General features: G+C 39.1%; 1 protein-coding gene across 6 annotated transcripts in view; it reads left to right on the top strand.

The window, feature by feature from the left end:
- The window catches only part of LOC108682041, a 131451-nt gene that overhangs the window by 89790 nt on the left and 27480 nt on the right, over positions 1-14181 (top strand). For all 6 annotated transcript variants that reach the window (XM_047880513.1, XM_047880512.1, XM_047880514.1 and 3 more), the window contains 6 exons: positions 3010-3141; positions 3516-3713; positions 4873-5041; positions 6725-6878; positions 7748-7859; positions 8886-9188. In XM_047880513.1, coding sequence (XP_047736469.1) covers positions 3010-3141; positions 3516-3713; positions 4873-5041; positions 6725-6878; positions 7748-7859; positions 8886-9188 — 1068 coding nt within the window. The remainder of the gene's footprint in view (positions 1-3009; positions 3142-3515; positions 3714-4872; positions 5042-6724; positions 6879-7747; positions 7860-8885; positions 9189-14181) is intronic.

The raw sequence follows: 14181 nt of genomic DNA, 5'->3' as shown, positions 1-14181 counted from the left end.
TAGCTAGTTAACCTTCATAAATTTTACATTTCCTAAAAATTGGATATTTTTACAGGCTTGAAGATTGCATTTACGAGTGTTGTTGGCTTCCCTGTTTTGTTGCGATGAGAGTCCTCAAAAGTTTTGAATAAGTGACGTGTGCCACATGTTTTTAATCCTTCCCATTCGTCTAACTTACTTGTATCTTTGCATTCTTTTTAATCCATGGTAGTTTTTGATTTTCATATAGACATATTCTTGCTATTCTAAAAATAATATAAATTAGCACCGTGACTCCCCATGAGTTCGCACTCGAACCGTACTCATGATCTGATATGGTAGACTCTTTTTTATTTTGTTTTTGTTCTAAAGAAGGCGAATCTTCTGGTCACAGAATAATAAAATGAGAGTTAATTAGAATCTTAAATATAATTGAAGATGTCATTGTCACATGTTTTCAGAGCGGTATTGAAACATGAATTAAGAATATAAAGTATTGAATTAAGAGCTATAATCATTGGGTAAATCTTCATCAAAATCTGTCGGTAAAATCTTACTACTCAACTCTCTGGTGCGCTGACACACGAGAGCAGAATTAGCAAAATTTCAAGTGCTTGATAATTAGTGATTGGAGTGATTCCAATTCAATCACTAATTGATGATCAGTGATTTGCAAAGTAGCCTCAGCACAAACCGGGGGACATGGAGGGCTGTTTTGGGCGGAGATTTTATGTTTTTTTTTATCACGCTGAAAAGTTGCATAAACGCTGTTGCATAAAGTTGCAGTTCACGCTGAAAACATTTTGCTCCACCTTTATGGAGGATATTTAACTTGGGATAGATGTCATCTCTACTGATTACACAATTGCTTGTAACGATTTACTTGAATGAAATAAAATAGCGAAAGTTCTTCATCAATCAAACTTTCTTATTTGCATATCTGTTGGTTGACTTTCTTCTTAGCAGATCTATTGGGTTGTTAATTTTCCTATTAGCAGGTTTGTTGAGAGGTTGACCTGCTTTTTGCCAGATTTCTGGGGTGGTTGAATTTCTAATTATCAGGTTTGTTGGCTGGTTGACTTTCTTATTATCAGATCTGTCGATTGGTTGACATTCTTATCATCAGATCTGTTGGGTTGTTAACTTTCTTATTAGCAGATTTGTTGGGTGGTTGACTTTCTTATCATCAGATCTGTTAGGTGGTTGACTTTCCTATTAGCAGATCTGTTGGATGGTTGACTTTCTTATTAGCAGATCTGTTGAGTGGTTGACTTTCTTATTAGCGGATCTGCTATGCGGTTGGCAGAAGAAAGAGCCTCTGTATAGCCTCTCGTGTGTGGTATGCCTCGTGTGACGCATCGTGTGTGCAGTGCCTTGTTTAGATTAAGTCTCTTGTGTATACACTAATGGAAGCTAAAGCTTGACCTTTGTGGCGTGCGGCTAAAAGTCTAACTCACTGCACACATTGTCCTTATGATTTCAGTTTGTATTTGATCTAGCGCAAATAACCGATAAAATAAACAAAAATTAAATAAATGAGCGAAATTTTGTTTTCATGTAGTAAGGTTAACCGTGAATGATGGAGTAGTATGAACTAAAAGACTCTGTTTCCTTTTTAGATCTCATCTGAAATCAAAAGCCTTCAGGTCATAAATCCTGAATTTTAATTACCTTTGTACCTTATATTGCCGGATACCTTGGATATCCTGTATCTTGATACCCTATTTACCCTGTACCCCTAACCTTATATACCATGTACCTATATACCCTTGTACGCTGTCCCTTATGACCTATATACTCTATACTATATTGTCACCTTGCATTGTGAGGGTATAAGGGGTTTTCTGCAGTGCGGCATATCCTGAAATTCTTTTGCAAAAATATAGCCGCGCAGAATATGCAGAATATGCCACGCTGGAAGGTAAGGCTACTCTACAGGAAATGCCACACTGCAGAAAAATCCATTACTCATATTTCCCGATATTGTGCTCGCTGGCAACGTTGCGCGCTATGCAAATAATAAATAATTTTAACCTGCCTGTATTGCGTGGTAGAGCCACAGAGTCGAATGTTTTTCACTGCTCAATTCCAACCTGAAAGCTGAATTATTAACTAATTTTGAACTTTCCCTGTACTAATCTTCTTCCGATGTCTTTGTACATATTCCTATAGGAATTAATTATTAATCTTGAAACGCCCCTGTTTTAACCTTCTTCGTCAGGCTAATTCCTGCGTGAATTTCCCGTAGACTCATTAATGAAAATTTCTCACGTGAAAATTCAGCCATGTGCTCTTATAAACAATTGTATCAATATCGTATATGCACTCGATGATTGCTATAGAATACTTGGAATGGGTTTGTGTTGTTGGCTTGTAATTGGTAATTGATTGTCGCCCTGAACCCTCTTCCAATCGTTCTCCTATTGTTTGAACGCGTGCTCTGGGGTATCGTCAAACATTGACGATTATATGTGAAATAGAATACGTACATAATCCGGAAATTAAAGTTTTCTGTGTTATTATTTTTACCTATAATATGTTATAATGTGAGTTTTCTCACTAAATTTATGCACAATTGCTTGTTCGCTCTCTTTTGTTGCGTTCCAGTGTAGGTCTTCTCACCCATTTTGAGTTTTAAGTTTTTGTGTTTCTGAAACTCATCGTAAATCTAAAGCCCTTTGAGTGTATTAAGCTTCGATGAAAGAAATATAGGAATGTATGGCGGCCATTTTGAAGAAAATTTGTTGTGTGTTTAATGACTGGCGTTGAATTGTAGTTCTATGCCCACACGAGGCTAGATTTTAGTTTTATATTGTGTAAGGTTCCTTCAAACGAGTCTTCAGTGTCATTACAGAAGTCACAACTCGACGTTCTGTGTGCAGTTTTAGTTGTGAACCTGTAAATTATTTGTCGTACAGCTACTGCGTGGAAATAACTCACTTTTTGCCTGTAAACTGCTGCATGGAACTAATGCACCATTTCCCAGTCGCTGATAAATTATACTAACTTAATATTTTATGACACTATCAGGTCGGCGTTACACACCCGAGCCAAGCGCGCGCAGCAAGCAGAAGCGCGCTCACGGCCCTAAGTTCTACTACATCCCGCACGACAGGATCGTCGAGGAGGGCGAGACCGTCACCTTCCAGTGCGCTATTAAAGGTTAATAAACAGGAATTTCTATCATGTCTTTGAATGAACAGTTTTCAAATTTGGATGTTTTTCCCTTATAATTTTATTAAAAATCAAATGTAATTACAAGCCGTGAAAGATTGAATTTCAAGTCACGGTGGCTTGAATTTCATGCCAGCATTGACCACAGCCCTTTCACCACTTAGTAGCTAACTAGACAGAGCAAATATTCAATCTTCTTTGTGGCTCATTTCGGAAATATATACATAAAAAGTGTCCATATATCCCCATTTTTCTAGACATTTTCGAGTACATAGGCCAACTGTTCTCTACTGTCAAAACAAACCCAGAGTTTTCCATTCATTTTCATTACTAATCTCAAGTGAATGCGTTCATAATTACAGGTCACCCGACCCCAAAGACCAGCTGGGACAAAGACTCGATGAAGCTGATGCAGGGCGGGCGCTACAGGATGGAGGAGCGAGGCGAGGTTCGCACCATCGAGATCACGAAGGTAACGCAGCAGGACGCTGGTCTGTACCGCGTCACCATCGAGAACGACCTGGGCAGGGAGCAGGCAACCGCGCGACTCGACGTCATCAGTGAGTTATAACACTTACAAAAATTCATGGTTGAACTAGTATCAGGTTGACCCATGAGAAGTCCATTTTTGCGGATGTAGTTTGTTGTTCGCCTGTGACGTCACTGATCTCAGTGACGTCACGGGCATTAACCAATCACCGAAATGCGATCAAATCAACCAATCCATAATGGGAATGACGGGTTTGTTTACGTTTCTTGATCTCAGTGACGTAACAAGAAAGCTGAACTGAAAGACGGAAATGATCGTGGGTCAACCTTATATAGTTCAACCATGGAAAAATGAATGTGTCATGTTGTTCTAATAGTGACACTCGCTGCGGGTAGTATTGATATGGTCCTTTTTCGGGTCAAACAGGATAAGATGACCCAAATAATGGAAAAACTGCATCACTATTTGGACAAAATCTCATTAATTTTTCTGCCCGTATGTAAGAAAATAAATTATTAGTTTTTTGAAATTGTAAGATCCTGGTCTTGATGGAGAAATCAACCTGATTCAAATATATACAACTTGAATTTAGGGGGAAATAAATTCGTTCTTATTGTAGTCCCAATTCGCTAAATTCAACAAATTTTCTAATTTTAGGCTGGACGTGGGTCTATCATAGTTTTATTTATTTGTACCATAACTAAATCCACTATGGTTCCGGTATTTTTGTGAACTGATGGGAGTCTGTTTGATTTTCCCTTTCATAATTTAAATTTAACTGAATTAAATTATTCAATTGATTTAATCGTTTTTATATAATTAATTGAATTGAATCAATAAATTGATTTAATCGTTTCTATATATAATTAATTGAATTAAATTATTTAATTTATCTAATCGTTTGTATATATATAATTAATTGAATTTAATTATTCAATTGATTTAATCGTTTTTATATATAATTAATTAAATTCATTTATTCGTTCTTTATATATGATTAATTGAATTCAATTATTCAATTGATTTATACCTTTTTTATGTATAATTAATTGAATTGAATTATTCAATTGCTCTGATAGTCTTTATATAATTAATTGAATTAACTTTTTCAACTAATTTAATATTTTTTATATAATTAAATGAAATAAATTATTCAATTGATTTATTCGTTTTTTATATAATTAACTGAATTGAATACGGGCATTGAGTATATTTAATTGTGGCATCAGAAGCGTCAAGCAACAAGTACGCGGGCTACGTGCGTAGCTGGCACACGTCACCGCTCACAGCCCCTCGCTTCACGCGCGCCCTCCCCAGCACCTCTGTCAGGGACGGCGCTAAGCTCAAGCTCTCCACTGACTTTACTGGCTCGCCTGCACCCCGCGCCAAGTGGTACCGGTGAGTCTTTTGTGGTACCGGTGAGTGGTTCAGTGGTACCGGTGAGTGTTTCTGTGGTACTGGTGAGTGTTTCTGTGGTCCCGGTGAGTCTGTGGTAACGGTCATTGGCTCTGTGGTACCGGTAAGTGGTTCTGTGGGACCGGTGAGTGTTTTGTGTTTTATTTTACCGGTGAGTCGGTGAGTGTTTTGTGGTACCGGTGAGTGGTTTGTGGTACCGGTGAGTGGTTTGTGGTACCGGTGAGTGTTTTGTGGTACCGGTGAGTGTTTTGTGGTACCGGTGAGTGTTTTGTTGTACCGGTGAGTCTTTTGTGGCACCGGTGAGTGTTTGTGGTACCGGTGAGTTAGTTAGTTTAGTGACCCTATTATTACTAGCGCTTCAGCTGCTAAGCTATCTCGCGCCGAATGTCACGTTGGGCATTATGGGCTAAGAACATATTGCATCACATGTATTCAGCGTTGACCAGATCATTGTGGTACCGGTGAGTGTTTTGTGGTACCGGTGAGTCTTTCTGCGGTTCCAGTGAGCGGTTCTGTGGTACAGGTGAATGTTTCGTGGTACCGGTGAGGGTTTTGTGGCACCCCGGTCAGTGGTTCTGTGGTACCGGTGAGTGTTCTGTGGTACAGGAGTCTTTTGTGGTACCGGTGAGTGTTTTGTGGTACCGGTGAGTGTTTTGTGGTACCCGTCAGTAATTCTGTGGTACCGGTCAGTGGTTTTGCGGTAACGGACAGTGGTTCTGTGGTACAGGTCAGTGGTTTGTGGTACCGGTGAGTGTTTTGTGGTACTGTTTGATGCCCGGCAGTGTTGCTGTGTTCTGTAGTAAGGGTCAGTGCTGCGTGTCTTATTGGTAGCCATTAATTTGTTATTTTTCATAATTCTTATTGAACAGGACTATTCAGCTACATACTTGGTATCCATTTTTTTGCCATTATCCGTTAATCATTCACCATAATTTTATTTACCAAACTCGGCTTTCTTTACGTGAACTCTTCGCCGAGATAGTTGAATAATATTATTCCTTTTCATTCATGTTGAATAACATCATTCCTTTTCATTCATGTTGAATAACATCACTCCTTTTCATTCTAGTTGAATAACATCATTTCTTTTCAATCTAGTTGAATAACATCGTTCCTTTTCATTCTAGTTGAATAACAGCATTCCATTTCATTCTAGTCGAATAACAGCATTCCTTTTCATTCTAGTCGAATAACATCATTCCTTTTCATTCTAGTTGAATAACATCATTCCTTTTCATTCTAGTTCATTCTAGTCGAATAACATCATTCCTTTTCATTCTAGTTGAATAACATCATTCCTTTTCATTCATGTTGAATAACATCGTTCCTTTTCATTCTAATCGAATAACATCGTTCATTTTCATTCTAGTTGAATAACATCATTCCTTTTCATTCATGTTGAATAACAGCATTCCTTTTCATTCATGTGGCAGGAATATATTTTTGTTTGCCAAACATGTGCTTTCTTTACGTGAACTTTCCGCCGAGATAGTTAAATGCCAAATGATTCCTCCCTTTTCATTCTAGTTGAATAACAGCATTCCTTTTCATTCTAGTTGAATACACTCATTTCTTCATACCTTTTCATTCTAGTTGAATACACTCATTTCTTCATACCTTTTCATTCTAGTTGAATAACATCATTCCTTTTCATTAATGTGGCAGGAATAACGAGCTGCTGCCGAGCTGCTCGGACTTCGAGCAGACCCGCACCAGCTGCTCGGCGACGCTCGAGATCGCAGCGGCCACGGCCAGCGACGCCGGCACCTACACCTGCGTCATCATCAACGACAAAGGGCGCGCCCATTGCTCCTGTCAGGTGGGTGCCCTTGGCAGGGTACTGTCCGTGGGTGGTGTCTCCCAATGAGATACACAAGTATAAGTTAACGTGGGCGCATGGGTTAAATGGTTCCAGAATCAAATTTTGGCTGTAAGATCCAATTTTGGTTATGTTGCTCAAATTGTTCATAAGATTCAATTTTTGCTCGAATTGCTCATATTGCTCAAAAGATTCAATTTTGGTTATGTTGCTCAAATTGAGGCCATTTGAATAATGATTCTCAGTGGAAGCATCATGAGAGCCTCGCGCACGTGAGGCTCTGGCGAGAATGGCTCCTGTTACGCTGCATGTTAATTGTTTTTCTAGAATAGAATTGCATTTTATCAGCCTCGGGCGAGAAAAACTGTCACGTATATATTTTTCAGCAAGTGTACTGTTAGTAAGGCTACTGTGTAGTTGATTTGATATTGTACGGTAAAATTATAGCACATTTTTATTTCCGATACTGCATAACATATAAATACTATTTTGTTATTTACTACTAGTATAACTTCGTTGTTCTTCATCCTTCATCCCAACTGGACTCCAGTAGATTTGCCAATGTTCATGATCAGCAATATCTAAGTACTTATATCCTTAGTCTGCTTAAAACGCAGTTAACAAGGAATTTGAAAGCAAAAAGAACGCTAAGTAAATAGACCATATCTGTATTGAAAACCTATCTATATCTATTTATATCAATATATCTATATCTCTATCTATATCTTTATCTATATCTATATCTATATCTATATCTATATCTATATCTATTTCTATATCTATATATCTATATCTATATCTATCAATATCTAGTATGAAAGAGTGTTATTACAAAAAAGCTGATTATTGCACCCCGCTTTGGACCCCAGGTGACGGTGGAACACAGGCTCGCGGGGGCGGGGCCCCCTCTCTTCATGGAGGGCCTGCAGCACGACACAGCTTTAGACGGTGACCCCCTCAAGCTGGGGGTTACTTTGCAGGGTAGGTCATGTTGCATGGTAGGTCATGTTGCAGGATAGGTCATGATGCAGGGTAGGTCATGGTGCAGGGTAGGTCATGCTGCAGGGTAGGTCATATTGCAGGGTAGGTCATGTTGCAGGGTAGGTCATGATGCAGGGTAGGTCATGTTGCAGGGTAGGTCATGTTGCAGGGTAGGTCATGTTACGGGGTAGGTAATGTTGCAGGGTAGGTCATGTTGCAGGGTAGGTCATGATGCAGGGTAGGTCATGGTGCAGGGTAGGTCATGCTGCAGGGTAGGTCATGGTGCAGGGTAGGTCATGCTGCAGGGTAGGTCATGTTGCAGGGTAGGTCATGTTGCAGGGTAGGTCATGTTGCAGGGTAGGTCGTGTTGTAGGGCAGGTCATGTTGCAGGGTAGGTCATGTTGCAGCCTTGCAGGGTAGTTCAAGCGTCATGACGGAGAGCTTAGTTCATTTATTTTTTTTAATATTTTTGAAAAATTATCAGAGTATGACTATTAACTACTACAAATGTGATGAATCTCTCTAATGTTTAGATTGACTGCTGATTGAAGACGGAAAATCTTGGTGTGTGAAAGCTTTTGGAACGGATTATCATTCACTGAACATGAGATTCCAGCGCTGAACGCACAAGCTGAACTCTCATCTTTATTTAGAATTAATTTATTATTTAGCATAAATTTTAAACAGCCCTTGAGTAGAAATTTCACCGACAGCCAATACGGACAACCTCTTCCAGTCGTCCACCCTGTACTTTTGTATCTGTCTACCACACCCTTCTTGGTAAACTCTTTTGTGTTGCCTTTTATCTCACAACCCATCCGACTATCCAGTTTTAACTCAGTCTTTATTACACGGATATCGTTTCAGCAATAATATTTTGTACAATCATTGTTTAATCTTGCCTCGGTGGTCCTAATCTTTATTTGCTTCTCCTATTCATCCCAGTTTTTGTTGACTTCCCTCTTACTTGTCCCCATTTTTCGTTCATGAAAGTATTCACCACCAACCTTTTCCCGGCTGATGCAGGGAGTCATCCCATTAAGGTTCTGTGGGTAAAGAACGACCAAATCATCGAAGCTTCAGATCGCCTTCACATCCAGAGCTCCCCTGCAAATTGCTGCACCTCATACCCCACTTCTTCCCCCACCTTTTCCTCCAACTCAAAGTCTTCCCCGTCCTCCACGAAAGCCTCCCCAGCCTCCCCCATCACTGACAGCCATCACTGGCTTGCCTTTGACCAAGTTATCCCTGACGACTCTGGCCTCTACCTCTGCGAGGCGTCCAACCAACACGGAGAAGCCTACTCCTTCTGCAGGCTCAAGGTCTTGGGTGAGTGAGCTTTTATTTATTTTTTTTTTTGTTGAGTTGTCGTCGACTGAATGCTAACGAAGATTCTTGAGCTCACTCTGATTTTTTTGTTTAGTTATTCATTATTCATTGACGTCGTTCATCTTTCACTGCATGGTGTCCCTACATTCATTGAAGTCATTCAGTTCATTAGATTCACTTGTATATATCACCACATCCCCTGGTATCATTCACCACATATTTACTGGTATAATTCACCACATATTCAGTGATATCATTCACCACATATTCACTGGCATCAATAACCGCATATTCACTGGTATCAATCACCACATCCACTGGTTAGATTCACCATATTTTCACTAGTATCACTCACCACATATTCACTGGTATCATTCACTGCATATTCACTGGTACCATTTATTACATTCACATTTATCATTCACCAAAATCGCTAGCATCATTCATCTTCGAGCTGCGACCTGTGCTCCGGATGCTGATAAGCGTCAACATAGAACGCGTTTGATTATTTACCTCGGCGTGTGACTGCTAATGTGTGAATTTACCACGCAATCATAGGCAATAATGCTCTTCATTAGGAAATAACTAACTGATAAAAACTGTATATTGTAATAACTATCTTGATGGCCATGTAAGTTTTACTGAGTAAAATTTATCATTATTATTATTATCAATCTTGATTGCTCCTCGATGATGCCTTGGTTGATCAATCGTGCCTTATATTATCACTCGTACCTTGGCTGTTCATTAATGTCTTGCTAATGAGGGATTACGCCACAGCATGTGGGACATGCCACAGTGGGACATGCCACAGTGGCTCATTAATGCCAACCACAGCCCGGGGTTCGTGCGTGACGAGTTTGAGGCTCTCACACAAGGGCGCTTCTCGGCCCATTGTTCTGCCGACCTCCGACTGCCCCCTTCTTTCCCTTGCCATCTATTTGTTCTTTTTATTGTTCAAACAAGTGCTGTTTTTAAGTCATTGTTGCAAATTTTTTTTCAAGATCGGACTTGAACAACTACGATCGTAAACCTAAAAAGTAAAATGCTTAATATTTTAACTATTGGTCCATGACCTCAAAAATTTCAGACTCTGGTGCTTTAGTTTGAACCATGAGTGATCATTTAAACTTGAATGTTTCGGAGTCATTCCGCAACCCATGGATGGCTGTCTTTAATTCGCGTGTAATTTATCATAGGATATGCGAGCGATCCCAGCTTATGTAGCTAATGTAGCTCTCCTTTTCTGCCGCCTTATGGATGACAGTAGTGGATGGATGAGACGTTGATGCATCGTGCGTGCCGTGCGTGCTCTGAGTGCACTCAACACTCCGGCGCCGGATGCCGGTCAGACGTTTGGAAAAATTTCAAGTCGTTGCACAATTTCAACTAGTGATGTTACTACAAATATCATTCATACGTTTTTCACTGTAGGAAAATTCGCCCCGTGGCAATTTCGATCTATGACTAGTCTTCCTTTGACAAGTAACACTATTACAGTCACCAGGACAAGTAGCCTTGTGACTAGTCAACCAATATGGCAAATCCTCCTATGACAAGTCACCCTACGATAAGTGACCCTATCTGACAGGTCACCTTGCGATAAGTCGCTATAAGATAAGTCGCCGTAAGATAAGGAGCAAGCCCTATGACTCCTCTGAAATTGTTTTCACTAGAATTGCGTTCTACGTTGGACATCGATAAGCCCTGATTAGATACCATCACAGTCGGCATTTACATCGCCTTCTTGCTTCTCTATTAAGAAATCGTGAGGATATCTTAGTTCCAGTTGATTGTTGATAACCAAAAGTTTTCAGCTGATCGAAGTTTAATATCTTGAGTTGTAATCGGCCAATCGGAAGCCAGATAATGTATATTGCGTATATATCATACACAGCACACTAGATGGCATGACAAAACATATATCGATCACACGGTCCGTTGCAGGACTTCGTTGGGTGCCACTACTGTTAAGATTTAAAGTAAATTATCAATCATTATTAGGACTATTCGTTTTACTTATGAGATCCTATCAGATCCTATGAGACGACATGTAATAGGATGGTCGAGCAAACTTTTATCGGGAATTTGGAAAGAGAAATGAAAGATTTGTCCCGAAAAAAATTAAAAGAGAGCTGACTGATAAAATGTGGAACTAGGATGAAAAGAGTAACAAAGATCAGTTATATAAACGAAGAAATAAGTGCAGGAAAGGAATGCCAGTGAAGTGGAGGGCAGTGCGAGAAGGACGGCGAGGTGTATTGGGTGTCAATTAATCTTGTGGTGCTTGAGACGCGCGCCACATTGTTGGTGTGCGGGGCAGCGGCCGCGGCACAGAACGCCTCTGTTGTGAAGCACGGCGCAGTGCTGAGGTGGTCGCCGTGCTGCTGGCATGGACGGTGCTGTAGTTAGGGACATTCGTGCTGACTTGACTGTGGGACTGACTCGCCTCTAGGGATTGACTCATGTGGGGTGTGATGGTCAGGAAATGTTGACTCATGTGGGATGTGATGGTCAGGAAATGTTGACTCATGTGGGGTGTGATGGCCCTGAGGTGTTACTCATGTGGGGTGTGATGGTTAGGAATTGTTGACTCATGTGGGGTATGGTGATGTGGGGTGTGTGGATGGGGATGTGGATGTGGATACATGTAGGGTATGGTAACCCGGAGATGTTGAATCATGTGGGGTGTGATGGACAGGAAATGTTGACTCATGTGGGGTGTGATGGCCCTGAGGTGTGATGGCTCAATGTGACCACTCGATTAGTGATGCAGTGAATATTATACACTCTAGTGCTGCAAGAGATTGATCAGACCAATTATCCGTGCCTCCATTTATCGTCATCCACTTACCCGTGTTTGGCCAATGGTCGAGCCGATACATCGCTCTGTGCATATAATTTATAAAGCCATCACTTTATTTCCAGTGCTGCCAATTTCCGGCTGTCGTACATTTAGCGGACGAGTCCATTTCCAGATATTGAACATTCGTTAATTGTGCAAGTACCCTCAAAGAAACTAGACACTCGATGTGCAAGTCCATTTAAAGATATTTGAATTCGACGCGCAAGTCCACTTAAAGAAATTGGACATTCGATGTGCAACTCTATTTTCTAATATTGGAACATTTGATGTGCAAGTCTACTTCCATATTTTGTACATTCGATGTACAAGCCCACTGAAAAATGTTGGACATTCGATGTGCAAGCCCACTGAAAAAATATTGGACATTCGATGTGCAAGTCCACTTTTTAGTTGTATAACGACCATTCCTCGCTTGTATATCTCGTATATTTCGTTGACTTACCCGAATAAACAGTGGATATTTCAAGGATATTTTGTGCGTCCTCTGATGGGGATGATATCAGGACAAAAGATAATAACAAAAGCAGAACTAATAGCGCCTCGTTAATATGTATGCGCATACGTGCTCTGAAATCAGTTTCTAAAATTGTTATTATTTTAATATTTTAAATTAATTTCATAAAAATGTCATCAGTTCATACCACTTCGAAGCTAAAGTTGCTTCTTTTATCTCGTCCTTCTTGCATCGTTCTAACATCATCATATCATCTGTGCTTAATTAACAGTGCTACGTATAATAATTATAATTTCAATTAATACAGTGTTCGTTAGTTGGCATTAGAATATTTGAAACACGCTTTTGATTACAGGGGAGAACTTATGCTAGTGATTATTCTTTTTTTCACAGTCACAACTAATTTTTTTTACGAATGTCAAAAAGTTTTCCAATAATTCGCCAGAACAATTAAGTTATTTCTCATCCAATCGAATCGCGTAAGTATCAGTATTTATGAATTATAGTTAATAGAAATTTGTAATAAAAAATGTATCTAATTAAAACTTGATTATTCATCACTATTGTGCCGAGGTTTGTCTCCGGCGATATTAATAATTCATAATCATTCATCAATACTCATCGAGAGTAAACGATCAACTTCAATCTCTTAGTAAATTTAAAGAGCATTCACTAAAATATCATAGAGAACTTCCCATTATCTTATACTAGCAGGTTAGCAAGGCGTTGCCCGCGCTTGATAATTCCTGCAATTTCTGAATCCCGAATTCCCATTACGTCTGATCCCATTATAAAGTTTATGTATTCTAATTAAATAAAGACCCTTTCATACCAAAATTTAACATAGAAGATAGGATTTTTATTTAACTCTCGTGTAGAAAAATGGGGAAAACAATTTTGTGTATTCTAAATTAGACGTAGTTTATTAGGGAAAATTGTGTTTCCATTTACGATCTAATAGAAAAAGATTTAAGTGAAGGATTGGATCACAAATTGAAATGTTATTTCTAAATCCTTTTATATAACTAATTTGGTGTAAGAGAAGAATTCTTTCATATTCTGACCTAGTTAGAGAAAAATTCTGACAATATGAAATATTTTATCATATTTCATATTGATAAAAAATTCTTGAGTAAAATGGAAGTCGTATACCTTCTATGTGAAAACTAATTGGATTGAAGAGGATTTCATTGAATTTAAATGCATGAGCTTTATTATTGCTATCGGGATTAGGGATTAGGTGAATGGCGGGATTTGGGTGGCACGATTTCGAATTTACAAGAATTATCAAGCTAACCTGCTTTGAATTGTACTGAATAATTGTATATTGAATACGAATTATTTGTTGACTTCTTTTATAAACAAACTTTATGGCACGTGTGAAAAATTTTTTTAAGTTAATTAGAAATTATTTGTTTGCATTTCATATGATGTCCACTTTGCTAATCGTAATTACTTCTCTTTTTACTCATCATTACGCTGCTGGGAACGCTCATTTCCGAATACTTCTTCAAACTCTTTTATTGATCTTTATTCGGAAAATAGCGACGTTTAGTAAAGACGATGTGCAACAATTCTCGAACACATGTCGTGATTTAAGCAAAATGAGCAGGCATTACTCATCCATTACCGAGAATTAATCCAATGAAATTTGGAGAAAAACGTAATTTTGC

The sequence above is a fragment of the Hyalella azteca genome, unplaced genomic scaffold (genome assembly GCF_000764305.2).
Source record: "Hyalella azteca isolate HAZT.00-mixed unplaced genomic scaffold, Hazt_2.0.2 contig5528, whole genome shotgun sequence".
NCBI lineage: Eukaryota > Metazoa > Arthropoda > Malacostraca > Amphipoda > Hyalellidae > Hyalella > Hyalella azteca.
The sequence above is the reverse complement of the archived record's forward strand: the minus strand, read 5'-3'. Positions and strand labels throughout refer to the sequence as shown.